Raw genomic sequence first — 14,685 nt, forward strand, 5'->3', positions numbered from 1 at the left:
CCCACGTGGATGTAGCAAGGCTACAGTAATGCTCCATGATAGCAAATTTTACTCGAGAGCGTCACGCAAGACGAGATACTACAGGTCTCGCCTATGGTGTTTGGAGGCGGCCCTGGCTCAGTTCCGCCAGCTGTGAGGTCTCCTATTGCAATGCCTGTGTTGTAGCTACCAAATACTTGGTCACTTAGCTCAGGGGCGGTGGAGCAGGCAAAAGAGTGAGGGGGCCAGGCCAGTTGTAAGTTGAAGACCAAAAAAAAAAAGGGTCACAGCCTGCTGACAATAGCTGCTCTCCACCAATTATATCTCCTTATTTATAACTACACATACGTAGTTAAGTAATTTGCTACACTGCTTCTCTGAATACTGTGACTGCTCTATTAGAGTATCTAGATCCTGACTGTTCTATTAGAATATCTCGATCTTTTCTTGCAAACAGTGTCCCAAAAAAGTGGGGGGAGGGGGGGGGCATGGCCCCCCCGGCTCCACCACCTATGACTTAGCTACTGACTTGACCTGTCACGGACTACGTACAGTCAGTACTGTAGCTACCGTAGACCTAGATGGATTGGTCGCCAAGTAATGCCACAAAACCCCAGTAAGTGCATTTTTCAAATTCATATATTCTTTATCTAGATAGCCAAAGGAATGGTCAACCGAAGTTTCAACTCTAGAAGCCAATAAATTTCTAAGTTACAGCGCTACAAAGTGGCAACAGCAAAAAATCGATTTGTACAGTGACAATAAACTACAAGCGCTTAATAAAATACTCATAACATATGGATGCAGTCCTCTACCAACACGCAATTTGCACCATCAAATTCTCCATGAACAAGCAAACCATTGCTGGGTAAGTTTTGTCTTCCAGGCCTTTCCTACGACCAGAGGGACCGGCAAAGGTGAACAAACGTAAGAAAAAGCGATAGTGAACCACTTGTCCAACGCAAGGTAGAATAACGCTGATATCGTCCGTCTCCTTGGGAGTACTGACACGAAACAAAGATTTTGGAATTCTTCTTGCTTTTGGGATCACGATTCTACCAAGGTTTTTGGTGTTATCACTTTCCTTCATTGAGAAACAAGCACTTTAGAATTTACAGAATTTTTTTATTCGATTTCGTAAATATTCCACCCATTGCGTTATGCGGGCCCATGTAGCATGCGTTTATTACATTCTACTGTAAAATTAGCTAGCTAGGCTTGCACGAACATATGGGACCGGTCATAAATGTTTACGTAATTTAAGTGTTGTATGAAGTTACTAAACTCAGTGGCGAGTGTTCTCATTTGTGGCGAGTTTCTCGCGCGGATAGTGCATATTCATGCGATGTTCCACACGTATCGTACAGTACATTGCAAAAGAATGATCCCACGAGAAGAAATGAGCATTACTCACATGTGTATACTCGCGTCATTACCTGTGAGCTGTACTGTACGAGAATATAAAAAACATCAAACTTTTGTCATGGCTACAGGGTAAACTAAGTATGTTGAAAATAATATACCTGTAGATTATTCACACTTTTCGACGGATTGCAAGGCAATGGAGTTACATAGTTATAAAGCAAATACCAAACAGGTGTAAATTTGCAGGATTGAAATGCAAGTGATATGTACATAATTATAGAGAAACAGCCAGTAGGAAAAGAGAACACAACCCATTAAAAAAGCTTGGGTGGAAGTTGTGAAATCAAATCTGGCATCAAATGATGCTAATGCCAATCATTATCTTAAAGTGTGATCATTAAGAATACTGACATTAGCAGCATGGCAGCCATTTTTTGATCACCATCTTTGATTTCAAAACATTCTACTGTGGATTTTTTTGGAAGGCCACACATTTTTTCACAGCTAGGCTGTTTTAGGATAAAGATTCCTAGATGGTTTACTAAGGTCTACAAAAAAAATCAGGTATGTATTTTATGTTACATAAAATGTGTGCTTATTTCATATGTTGGTTATCATACAATATCACTGCTCTTATTTAAAAAATAGACTTGGAGTAATGGCTTGATTAAAACTTGCATAAAATTTTCCTTGTAACATGCGTAATTTTACCAATTGTTTTAAACTTCATTTTTCTCAAAACACATGATTGTATGAACTAGATAGCTTTTCGCTGAGATGGTCACAATTGTAAATACACTTAAACCAGAGAATTATTTTTCATGTTTCTTTCCTCTAAGCCCTCTTCACTTGAGAAGTGAGCAAATTAATGGTTTTATTGTTTCATCACAACTAAATTTCTGATAATGTCTTTGACAATTAAAGTGAATGGACTGATAGTCAGCCACAAATAAAGTTTATATCAATAAACACAAAATTAATGTTAATTGTATATACTGCAGGTGTAAGAGAGCTAAATAAAAGTAGCAACTACATGATTGCTAGTACTGTATTTTTAGTGACGATTAAACTACTATGAGATTCATTGAAAACATTAAAAAGTCAACTTCACAGCCAGTCACTGACTGTTTAATACATGGGTAAAGTATAGTACACAATAAGTCATGTCAATTGAAGAATGTGATGCAGCATGTTCGCTCACCATTAACAGTTAGTATTCCAGAAGTAGTGTCACTAGATACTACATTAGTAGCATTACATGTGTAGGTACCCACATCAGATGACTGTACATTATTGATTCTTAAGGTACTTTGACCAGGTACTGTAGATATCACACTATACTTCACTGTATTAGTCACATCCACTGGAACATCATTAAAGTACCAACTGATGGTAGGAACTGGTTCACCAGTAGCATGACAAGTAAAGGAAGCTGAGTCCGCTTCATTCTCAGTATCACCCAGTACTTGTAAGATAAAGTTTGGAGCATCTATTAGTAAATTGTTGAATAATTGTAATGAATGATTGTTAATGTACAACTATGTATGTAGTGTACTCCACTTGTGAGCACAAATGAAAGATACTGAGCACAGGGTACCATGGATTGTGTTGAAGTGGGAAGATTAACAGCAAAATAATATGCCAGAATCTTTACTTCAGTGTTTTCTGTAAACAGTCCCTAGACTATGTTATTAAATGCTAGGGACCTGTGAGAAGGCTAAAGCCTGTGAATACAGGGAGTCATAAACATGTAACTGAAACATTGAATGATGCAGAAAAAAATCCCAGACCCAGTAGTGACTTGATCCCTCGCAACATGCAGTCTAGGCATGTGCCAGAGGAGCCAAAACAACAGGGAACTGAGATCAATGTTAAAAGAGACTCCAACACTGAACAGTGTTAGTCAATTTCCACCATAGTCTAAGCAGCATTTTGCAGTAGAAGTTTCAATACTGAATAAAGACAGAGTTAATATACCAAGATAGGGCTGGGCGGTGTCACGGTATACTGCAGCATTCCAATGTAAAGATATTCGTATAATTTGTGACCCTATTTTGGAAAACCATGGTTACCGTCTAGATTTGAGTAAAATAATAATAATAATAATATCACTATATCAATATTATCACAGGTTTCACATATGATAAGAGTTTGTAACAGCCCTTATGAGGCTAAAAGATCAAGACACACGATAATGTGTCGTGTGACCCAAGAAGCCGGCATGCCACACCGTGGGTATATTGACAGGAAGAAAGAAAACATCATTTTCACACCTTTGTATCTCGGTGATACCTTATCGGATTGGAACCGAATTTGCTGCAGAGTTGCCCGCCAGATAGGAGAGTTGATATTCCAAATTTGAAGGAAATCGCTCCAACCATTTCGTGTTACAAGCACCCAATTTTTTTTTCTTCTTCGTTTTTTTCTTCTTGATTTTGCAAACTTGCAAAAACTGCTATAAAACGCAAACACGTACTCCAACTGCCTTGAATTTTGGCACACAGAAAGGCAGTCCAAAGACTAATTATAGTATCAAAGTTGGTGCAAATCTGATGAACGGTTAAGGATTTATGACCAATTATTCATGTAAAACAAGATCGATTTGTTGTCATGCCTACAGGGTAAACCGCTTCATGAAATGAGTTGAAAATCGTTTTTTGGATAGATCAACCATTGTAGGAGTGCCGTTTTGTGGTTTGAAAGCAATCGAAATAAAGATCATGGAGATATGACAGGAAACCGAAGGTCTGTAACAATTGCGTGATCAAGATTGGTGAATAAAAATACCAATAATTTTCACGCCTACCAGGCAAACTGCTGTGAGCAGTTATTTTGGTATATAGCTGGAATAGTCACCGTAGAAAGTCCTTGCAGTAGTACAAAACAATTGGATTACAAACTACTGAGTTACGATTCGAAAGCCAACTCCATGTAGCAAATGCAAGACCAAGATACTCTAATAGGACAGTCACCCTAATAGAGAATTCAGCTAGTTTATGACTTACTCTATTATAGATTTCTATTGCATTGCAAGCTATGCTGTAGGGAGTCCAGAATAAACCAGTTAATATTGTAGACAGTTCAGCTACAAGCAAGTCACCCTGTAGAGAGATCAGCTAGAAGAAGTTACCTTGTAGAGAGTTCAGCTACAAAGAAACCACAATGTAGAGAGTTAAGCTGCAAACAAATCACCTGCAGAGAGTTCAGCTAGAAACAAATCACCCTGAAGAGAGATCAGCTAGAAGAAGTTACCTTGTAGAGAGTTCAGCTACAAAGAAACCACCATGTAGAGGAATCAGCTGCAAACAAATCACCTGTAGAAAGTTTAGCTAGAAACAAATCACACTGTAGAGAGATCAGCAAGATGAAGTTACCTTGTAGAGAGTTCAGCTACAAAGAAACCACAATGTAGAGAGTTCAGCTGCAAATAAATCAAATGTAGAGAGTTCAGCTAGTAACAAATCACCCTGTAGAGAGATCAACTAGAAGAGGCCACTTGTAGAGAGTTCAGCTACAAAGAAACCACCATGTAGAAAGTTCCGCTGCCTGTAGAGAGTTCAGCTACAAACAAGACACCATGTAGAGAGATCAGCTACAAACAAATTACCCTGTAGAGAGATCAGCTAGAAGATGTTACCTTGTAGAGAGTTGAGCTACACGGAAAGCATCATGTAGAGAGTTCAGTTGCAAACAAATTACTCTGTAGAGAGATCAGCTAGAAGAAGTTACCTCGTAGAGAGGTCAGCTGCAAACAAATCACCCTGTAAAGAGTTCAGCTACAAACAAATCGCCCTTTAGAAAGTTCAGCTAGAAGAAGTTACCTTGTAGAGAGTTCAGCTGCAAACAAAACACCTGTAGAGAGTTCAACTACAAACAAGTAAACCCTGTAGAGAAATCAGCTAGAAGAAGTTACTTTATAGAGAGTTCAACTACAAACAAACCATCACGTAGAGAGTCCAGCTGTTAGCCATAGGGAATAATTGATATGTAATAAATATATGTATTATATATCAAGACACACGATAGTGTGTCGTGCGGCCCAAGAAGCCGGCGCACCACACCGTGAGTATATTGACAGGAAGAAAGAAAACTTCATTGTCACACCTTTGTATCTCGGTGATCCCTTGTCCGACTGGAACCAAATTTACTACAGAGTTGCCGGCCAGCCAGGGGAGTCTACATTCCAAATGTGAAGGACATCGCTCTAGCCATTTCTGAGATACAAGCTGCCAAAGTTTCGATTTTTTTTCTTCATTTTTTTTCTTCTTCGTCTTTTCCACACTTGCAAAAATTGCTATAAAAAGCAAACACGTACTCCGATCGCCTTGAAACTTGGTACACAGAAAGGGAGTCCAAAGGTGAATCCTAACATCAAATGTGATGCAAATCCGATGAATGATTCAGGAGTTATGACCGATTATTCGTGTAAAACAAGATCGATTTGTTGTCACACCTACAGATTAAACCGCTTCATGGAATGAGTTGAAAATTGCTATGATGATGGAGTAACCATCGTAGGAGTGCCTTTCGGTGGTTTGAAAGGAATTGAGATAAAGACCATGGAGATGACACAAAACCCAACCTGTGTTACAATTACGTGATCGATTTTTATGAATAAAAATGCATTCGTTTTTACGCCTACTAGGCAAACCGCTTAGAACAATGAGCTGAAAATCGGTGTATAGCTGGAATAATCTTCATAGAAAGTCCTTGCAGTAGTATAGAAGAATCGGATTACAAACCACTGAGTTATGATTCGAAAGCCAACTCCATGTGCCAAATGCGAGATCGAGATACTCTAATAGAACAGTCACCTTAATAGAGCATTCAGCTTACTCCATTATAGTGTTCTATTACATTGCGAGTTATTCTGTAGGGAGTCCAGCCGCAAACAGTTACTCTTATAGACAGTTCAACTGTAAGCAAGTCACCCTGTGGAGAGTTAAGCTACAAATATATCACTGTAGAGATTCAGAACATTACAAGTCACACTGAAGAGAGTTCAGCTATAACAAGTCATGCACCCAGTAGAGAGTTCAGCTACAATTAAGTCACTCTCTAGTGAATTCAGCTACACATGTCACTGTGGAGAGAGTTCAGATACAAACAAATTACCCTGTAGAGAGATCAGCAACAAACAAATCAACTTGTAGAGAGATCAGTTAGAAATAAATCACACTGTAGAAAGTTCAGCTACAAAAAATCACCCTGTAGAGACATCAGCTAGAAACTAGACACAATGTAAGGAGTTCAGTTACAAGCAAATCACCCTGTAGAGAGTTCAGCTAAAACAAATCAGCCTGCAGAGAGATCAGCTACAAACAAATCACCTTATAGAGAGTTCAGCTACAAACAAAACACTTTGCAGAGAGTTCAGCTACAAACAAATCAACCTTTAGAGCAATCAGCAACAAACAAATCAACTTGTAGAGAGATCAGCTAGAAATAAATCACCCTGTAGAAAGTTCAGCTACAAAAAATCACCCTGTAGAGACATCAGCTAGAAACTAGACACAATGTAAGGAGTTCAGCTACAAGCAAATCACCCTGTAGAGAGTTCAGCTAAAACAAATCAACCTGCAGAAAGATAGCTACAAACAAATCACCTTATAGAAAGTTCAGCTACAAACAAAACACTTTGCAGAGAGTTCAGCTACAAACAAATCAACCTTTAGAGCGATCAGCAACAAACAAATCAACTTGTAGAGAGATCACCTAGAAATAAATCACCCTGTAGAAAGTTCAGCTACAAAAAATCACCCTGTAGAGACATCAGCTAGAAACTAGACACAATGTAAGGAGTTCAGCTACAAGCAAATCACCCTGTAGAGAGTTCAGCTAAAACAAATCAACCTGCAGAGAGATCAGCTACAAACAAATCACCTTACAGAGAGTTCAGCTACAAACAAATTACCCTGGAGAGAGATCAGCTAGAAACAAATCACCTAGCTTGTAGAGAGTTCACTTACAAACAAACCTACCTGTAGAGATATCAGCTACAAACAAATCACCCCCTGTAGAGAGATTAGATCACCCTGTAGAGAGTTCGGCTACAAACACATCACTCTGTAGAAAGTTCAGATATAAAAAAATAATCCTGTAGATAGTTTTGATACAAGCAAATCACCCTGTAGAGAATTCAGCTATACAAACCACCCTGTAGAGAGTTGAGCAAGATAAAAGTCACCCTGAAGAGAGATCAGGTCACCCTATAGAGAGATCAGCTAGAAGAAGTCACCTTGTAGAGAGTTCAGCTACAAAGAACCTACTCTGTAGAGAGTTCAGCTAGAAACAAGTTACCCTATATAGAGAGATCAGGTCGTCCTGTAGAGAATTCAGCTACAAACAGATCATCCTGTAAGTACTTCAGCTATAGATACAAGCCACCCTGTAGTAGAAAAGTCACCTTGTAGAGAGTTCAACTACAAACAAATCACCATGTAAAGAGACCAGCTAGAAGCAATTCACCCTCTAGAGAAGATCCTGTGTACAGTTCAGCTACAAGCAAATCACCCTGTAGAGAGTTCAGCTACATTTCAAGTCCGTTAGTAGATAGTTCAGCTGTGAACAAATCATCCAGTAGGGAATAATAGACATGTAATAAATATATGTATATTAATACCATACCTGTTTCACTGCCCATACAAAAGTCTCAATAGTAGCAGTGAAATTTATCCCGTATTTCACTGGTAGCAGTGAAAAAGTTGTAATTGCAATTTCATTGGCTAGAATTTATGTTAACAATGTAGCGCCAATTAGTGTTGACGCGTGTTTAGTACATAGTGACAAATTGCGTATATAGCAACGCTAATGCACAGCATGCGTATATGCAGCGAGTATGGTATTAACTGGGAATAGCATGGGTAGCAGTGAAATTTGGGATAAATACCACTCGTGTTGTATTGGAAATGGCAAATTTCACTCGACTTCGCCTCGTGAAATTTATCTCCATTTCCAATACAACACTCGTGATATTTATCCCAAATTTCACTGCTACCCATGCTATTACTAGTACAAATAGTATAATTACTGATAAAATCAAAAACAGTTGAAGTATTAAAAATCTGCTTTGTCTTTTATTCTTCCTGTGGTAAAGAATACGGATAGGTTAAAAAAGCCCCAAATCCGGCCTATGGCCGGCTTTGGGGTATACAATTACAGAAAGAAGTGAAATCTAATCCAAAACAGCCAAGCTGTAAGAAAAGGTGCGGCCCCTAAAAAGCCATGGTGAAAAAAGATGTGAAATCCAAGGTGGCGGCCAAGAAATGGCTGTGATGGTAGGTTAATGGTAAAAATTTTAATAACGACAATTCATGTGAATTTGTGTTACGCACCAAATTTGACAAATATAGCACGAGGCAAAGCCGAGTGCTATATTTCCCGTATAGCATGAGCGAAAGGCAGTGCTATATCTGGTATAGAGAACTATCAACTTGAGGTACACACAAAACAAATGAAACAATTAGAAACTCACGGAGGAGTGTTATCATTGGTAGAATAGGCATTGCACCTGTGTTTCGCCTGTGTTGCACTGTGCTGCACCTTCATTAGTCGTTTTGTGAGTCTAGTCTGTCTTCTCAATACTTAAAGTTTTTGATTGTGGTACTTTAATAAGCATATTTCTGTGATATTCCTAGGACTCGTCCATTTATGTGAGCAAAACGTACTAAGAACATTCACTGCTGCTGACCACAAGCAACCATCATCGAAATCTTCAAGTGTGTCTATAAATTAAATCCAGTGGTTTGGCTTGTACTGGTTGGGTTGACTGGTCAGCCAGCGCAGTCACGCTATCAGCCTACACTGGCTTGGTTGATTGGTTGTACTGGCCAGAATGAGTACTCACTCAAAGTAGGCTATCAGCCTACAAAATAGACCTGGTAGTTCTATAACTACCTGATATAGAACTGTGGTCTATTAAAGTGTTCTATAACTGCCCAATATAGAACACTTTGGCTTTTATAGCAAATATAGAACACTTTTTTTGCTTTGATACTCCCACGCAAAGTTCTTTTTATATATACAGTGGAACCTCCCTTATCCGGACCTCTATTATCCGGGGACCTCCATTGTCCGGACAGCCCAAATTGGTCATGTGGCTTGTAGTTTATTGACCATAATGAAATTTGGTTTAGATGAAAGCACAAGGAGGGAGCCTAAAAGTTGCTGTTTACCTGTTTGGTGGCTTGTTTATTCTACTACTAAAAACTACTACTTGGTTGTTAGGTGATAATGCATTTTTACAGCCCAGGGAAGTAACCATGAATATTCTGTGGTGACTTCCTCCTCTGCCCACTAAACTGCATAGCACTAACTGATAGCAATAACAACATTACTTGTATTTAAATTAGCCACTTTAGCATAACAGCATGTTATTCTTAGTTATGGACATTTCTGAGATACGGACAGTAGTATGTACCAGACTGCCCGGATAAGAGAGGTTCCACTGTATATATATATATATATATATATATATCAAATAAGTAGGGATCCGGGTGGATTTGGCGCACGCCTCAAATTTCGATCCCTCAAAAATCATCCTAGAAATATCTCACACAGCAAATAAACCTTTTACTAAAGAGTCTTCAAGTTTCTAACTTTATTTCTAGCGTTATATATCAGGAAACGACTAGAAAAGTGCTGGAATTTTATTTCTAAAAAATCGCTAAAACAGAAATTTTCGTCTGCCTGCCAGCCTGCCTGCCTGCCTGCCTAACCACATTTGCAAGGCTACAGGCCAAACGAAGCAGCGAAGGATCACCATTCTTTGCCACAATATTTAACTCGCTGCTGGGATGTGCCTTTTCGGGTTCCGACGAGTGTCTGCCTTCTGCGCTTTGCCTTTCCTTTTATCTTCAATTACGGATCGTCTTCTTCTTTTTCAGTCACGGAGGCATTAATAATTCGTATCGACACTTTCCTTAGAGCAGCCATATTCGGACGCCACAAAACTAATAACGGATTCCGTACTGTAAGGGCAAGTAGATGCCTGTATAGCAACACTTGCAAAGCGATCAAACAGCCTAGTGAAGTAAGAACACACTGCCACGCCCTTATCAATCAGAGCGCGCGCTCGTACTTAACGATCAGTGGACCACGCCCATTATTAATGGTCCAGCTGTAACTAATTATAGAAAACAGGAGATAGAAACCCTGCATGCCTTTCAATTTAGTAATTGAGCAGCTTGCATAAAGCAAGCAGCAAGATCGAGATACTCTAATAGAGCAGTCAGTGCCAAAGATCAATAATAGCTATATAACCTATACCAAAAAAAGTTAACAAACTAGTGAATTTAAAAATTGTTAATTTAGAAATGGAAGTAGGGATCAAGCGATAAAAACTACTGAAACAAGTGATTTGAATGATGGCAACTATTACAACATAGCTTTGTGGGGAAATCCCTACTTTGGCATTGAACATATATGGTGATGTGGTGAGATGCCAATGTAAGGATTTCCCCACAAAGCTATGTTGCAATAGTTGCCATCATTCAAATCACTTGTTTCAGTAGTTTTTATCGCTTGATCCCTACTTCCATTTCTAAATTAACAATTTTTAAATTCACTAGTATATATATATAATTTGTATATTTACTGATAAAATTAGAAATAGTTAAAGTATTTAAAATCTTCTTCATCTTTTTCTTCTTCCTGTGATAAAGAAAAACGATAGGTTAAAAAAGTCCCAAAGCCAGGCATAGGCTGGCTTTGGGGTATACAAATACAAAAAGAAGTGAAATCTAATCCAAAACAGCCAAGCTGTAAAAAAAGAATGCGGCCCTCAAAAAGGCTATGGTGAAAAAAGATGTGAAATCCAAGGTGGTGGCCAAGAAATGGCTGTAATGGTAGGTTAATCGTAAAAAATTTAATAATGACAATTCAGGTGAATTTGGTGCAGCTTGGTCTTGGCACCAAATTCACCTGAATTGTCGTAATTAAAATTTTGCCATTAACCTACCATCACAACCATTTCTTGACCGCCACCTTGGATTTCACATCTTTTTTCACCTTGGGGGCTGCACTCTTTTTTTACAGCTTGGCTGTTTTGGTTTAGATAATAATTACTAGATGATTATGATTACGAGAACTGTGTTACTTAATTGTGTATAGTGTACATGTTTATCAACCCACAACATTTCTTGTCTTTATGCTCTTCATAGTTTATTCTCCAGCTATTTGCGTGGAACATTTGTGCAGTACCTATCCAAAATTAACAAACTGACAGTGTTAATTTTAAGTTTCTTAATTCAGCATACCTTGGGTAATGTAAAACAAATGTACATCTGTGTTGCCAAATATGATTTTAGTAGCAAAATTAATTACTACATAAACATGCTTGAATGTGATTGTATTCAAGCAATCAACATGATGTTCTAAGCTGAAAGATACGTAATAGTTGTAACACGGGCATGAGGGCTTTGCCTGATATGTATGCCTGCATTCCCAAGGGCAGAGGGCATACATATCAGGCAAAGCCTGAATGCCCCGTGTTACAGCTAATATGTAACACTTATTAGGCTGATAGCCTGTACAGGGTGATCAATCACCAAAGCCAATACGAGTGCAGCTACTGGATGTATTATATATGCATACCTAAAATTCTCGATTATGGGTTAGCAGCTAGAATGTTCTGGTTATGTTCGGTTATGATAAACGGACATATCCTAAAGATATCACAGAGAATTTTGATTACGTGAATTTATTGTTTTAATCAGTGCTATTGAATTGTTTATGGAAAAAGGACGGAGTTCACTAAAGGCCTAGGCACGTAAGCTTGCTTGTGGAGTGGTAAATCCGTGCAGAGTGATAGCTTCACTATGGGGGCATGTCCGTATTCAAAAACATCCGGAAACAATCGATTAATAAACTATAGTGCTAGTTTTCACAATGTTTTTTAACTCGTAGGATGGCGAGGATAACAAAACAATCTCCATCTGAATTAATTGATCCCCACAATTGATTTTGGCCTCGACGTCTATATAATCACTGTCCAGTTGTAGCTTGGCTAACATTTCGTATGTAGCCCGGCTAGCTGGGCTACATACGAAATGCAGCCCGAGGTCGCTCCTTTGATCTAAGATATGAAAGTGTTACTGTACATGATACATTATTTGACAGTTAAGTAGATACGTATGTGTAATGAAATACTTACATTGTATGATGATTGTCACTGTAATGTCTGTAACATTATAACTGACAATATTACTAGCTGAACATGTGTACATTCCAGTGTCTACTCTCATAGCTCCTGTCACCATCAGTTCTACACTTACACTAGTCACATTACCAACACCAGTAAATGACATCACTTCACTACCAGATACTAGTCTCATATTACTTAGACTACTCCCATCCCTGTTCTGCCATACAACTGTTGGTGGAGGATAACCTCTGGCTGTACATGTGATTGATCCATTATTTCCTTCAGTGATAATAAACTCTTGTCCTTCTACTGGTCTAGTAATGTTTGGTGATACTGTGTGAATATAAAAATAATGGCCATCACAATACAGTAGCTGTTTTATCTAATCCACACAAAAACAGCCAAGCAGTAAAAAAAGTGGTGCAGTCTTAAAAAGCCTGAGTGAAAAAAGTTGTGAAATCAAAGGTGGCAGCCAAGAAATGGCTGCAATGATGTTAATGCTAATAAATTTTAACAATGCACAAAGTCATTATTAAAACATTTTACCATTAACATCATTGCAACCATTTGTTGGCCACCACCTTTGATTTCACAACTTTTTTCACTCAGGCTTTTAAAAGCCACACTACTTTTTCACAGCTTGGCGGTTGTGTGGATTTCGCTTCTTTTTGTACTTTATAAGGCCCCAAAACCAGCCTATGGCTAACTTTGAGGTTTGTTTTTACTCACATTTCTCCTTTGCTATGTAGATACAATGAAGACAGACTTATAAATGTATTTCATTGCATGATTTAATTCAATATTTGATAATATAATTGTAATACTCTAATAAAGTGCACATTTTTTAAGGACTTCTAATAGAACATACATAGAATGTTCTAGAACAACCTAGCACTTTTATTGGTAGATCTATGAAATTACAAACATTTGAATATAAGCAGATTTCAACTAGAAATTTCATTTATAAAGCAGAAATTAAGTGAGATGGTCAGCCAAGGTAGCAGTAGTTCAGTGGTTAAGGATGCAGGTGTTAGGTATGGAGGTCCCTGGTTCAAACTCTGGTAAGCTTTTTTTGGACATTTTTTGCACTTTTTAACCCCACGGTGACTGCTCTATTAGAGTATCTTGATCCTGCGATTTTACACTTGCTTGGTTTTTGCATTATAATTTTGTCGCTGTAACTCTATTGCTATTCAAACTATCAAAAGGCACTGCTATGATGATCAGCCTATCTACACACCAATTTTCTATACTCGGTTTACCCCGTAGCGGTGACAGAAGTTTGATCTTTTGTTACCTGAATAAATGTTCATAACTCCTTGAATATTCCTCAGATTCACAACACACTTGGTACATGAATCCACCATTACACACTCTTGATTTGTGCCAAAGATTGAGGCAATCGAGTTACATGTTTGCATTTTATAGCAATTTTGCAAAGTGTGCGAAAAGAAATCAAAGCCCCCGTACGGCATAAGAAGAAAAAAACAAAGAAATAAAACAAATTTGAATGCCCATATCTCGCAAATGGCGGTTGCTAATTCAATCAAATTTGCTGTGCGGCGTACCCTACCTGGATAATGCAAAAATGGTGTACTTTGGAGAAGGGGCTATGGAGCTATACATGCATGAAAAAGCTGTTTTCTATCTTCCTATCAATATACTCATAGTGTGGTTGCCGGCTTTCTTGGCCGCACGACACACTACCATATGTCTTGATACAAACTGTAAAAGAAGGGTGTGACCATCTGTTAAACAACATGATAGTTTAATAAAGATTAAGGAGTGGAGCGGATAAAAATTAAAATGGTAAAACCACCATAATTAACACGTTTGAAAAGCTTTGAATCAAGGAAACCTTACACATGTACACTTCTTAGCTCCACATGCATACAACATATAAATGAACATGTTTGTGTGTAGCAAGAACATGTTTATAGTAAATTGTTTGCATTTTTCAGTATAATCATAACCATACACTGTATGGACCATTATAAAAGAGCTGTACTTTTCCTGAAATGCATTGCAGCCAAAATTTGAACAATTACATTGATATTCTGAATCAATTAACACCATGTTTTTTGTTGTGGATCATCATACAGTACGATAGTACTGTATAGTATGGACCACAAAGGTTTGGGCATGGCCCATGAAAAAACATCAAAAACCAACCTCACTTTTCCCTGATGAGGACGAGG

At 38.2% G+C, this 14,685-nt stretch overlaps 1 protein-coding gene across 1 annotated transcript in view; it reads right to left on the bottom strand.

Annotated features, from left to right (window-relative positions):
• Positions 1-2,451: 2,451 nt before the first annotated feature.
• LOC136255298 (protein sax-3-like) overlaps positions 2,452-14,685 on the bottom strand; it is a 35,060-nt gene continuing 22,826 nt past the window's right edge. Inside the window, exons 5-7 of the mRNA XM_066048026.1 lie at positions 12,497-12,820; positions 2,546-2,833; positions 2,452-2,468 (exon numbers count right to left, since the gene is read on the bottom strand). Of these exons, the coding sequence (XP_065904098.1) occupies positions 2,452-2,468; positions 2,546-2,833; positions 12,497-12,820 (629 nt within the window). The remainder of the gene's footprint in view (positions 2,469-2,545; positions 2,834-12,496; positions 12,821-14,685) is intronic.

This window comes from Dysidea avara, chromosome 5, assembly GCF_963678975.1.
Source record: "Dysidea avara chromosome 5, odDysAvar1.4, whole genome shotgun sequence".
NCBI lineage: Eukaryota > Metazoa > Porifera > Demospongiae > Dictyoceratida > Dysideidae > Dysidea > Dysidea avara.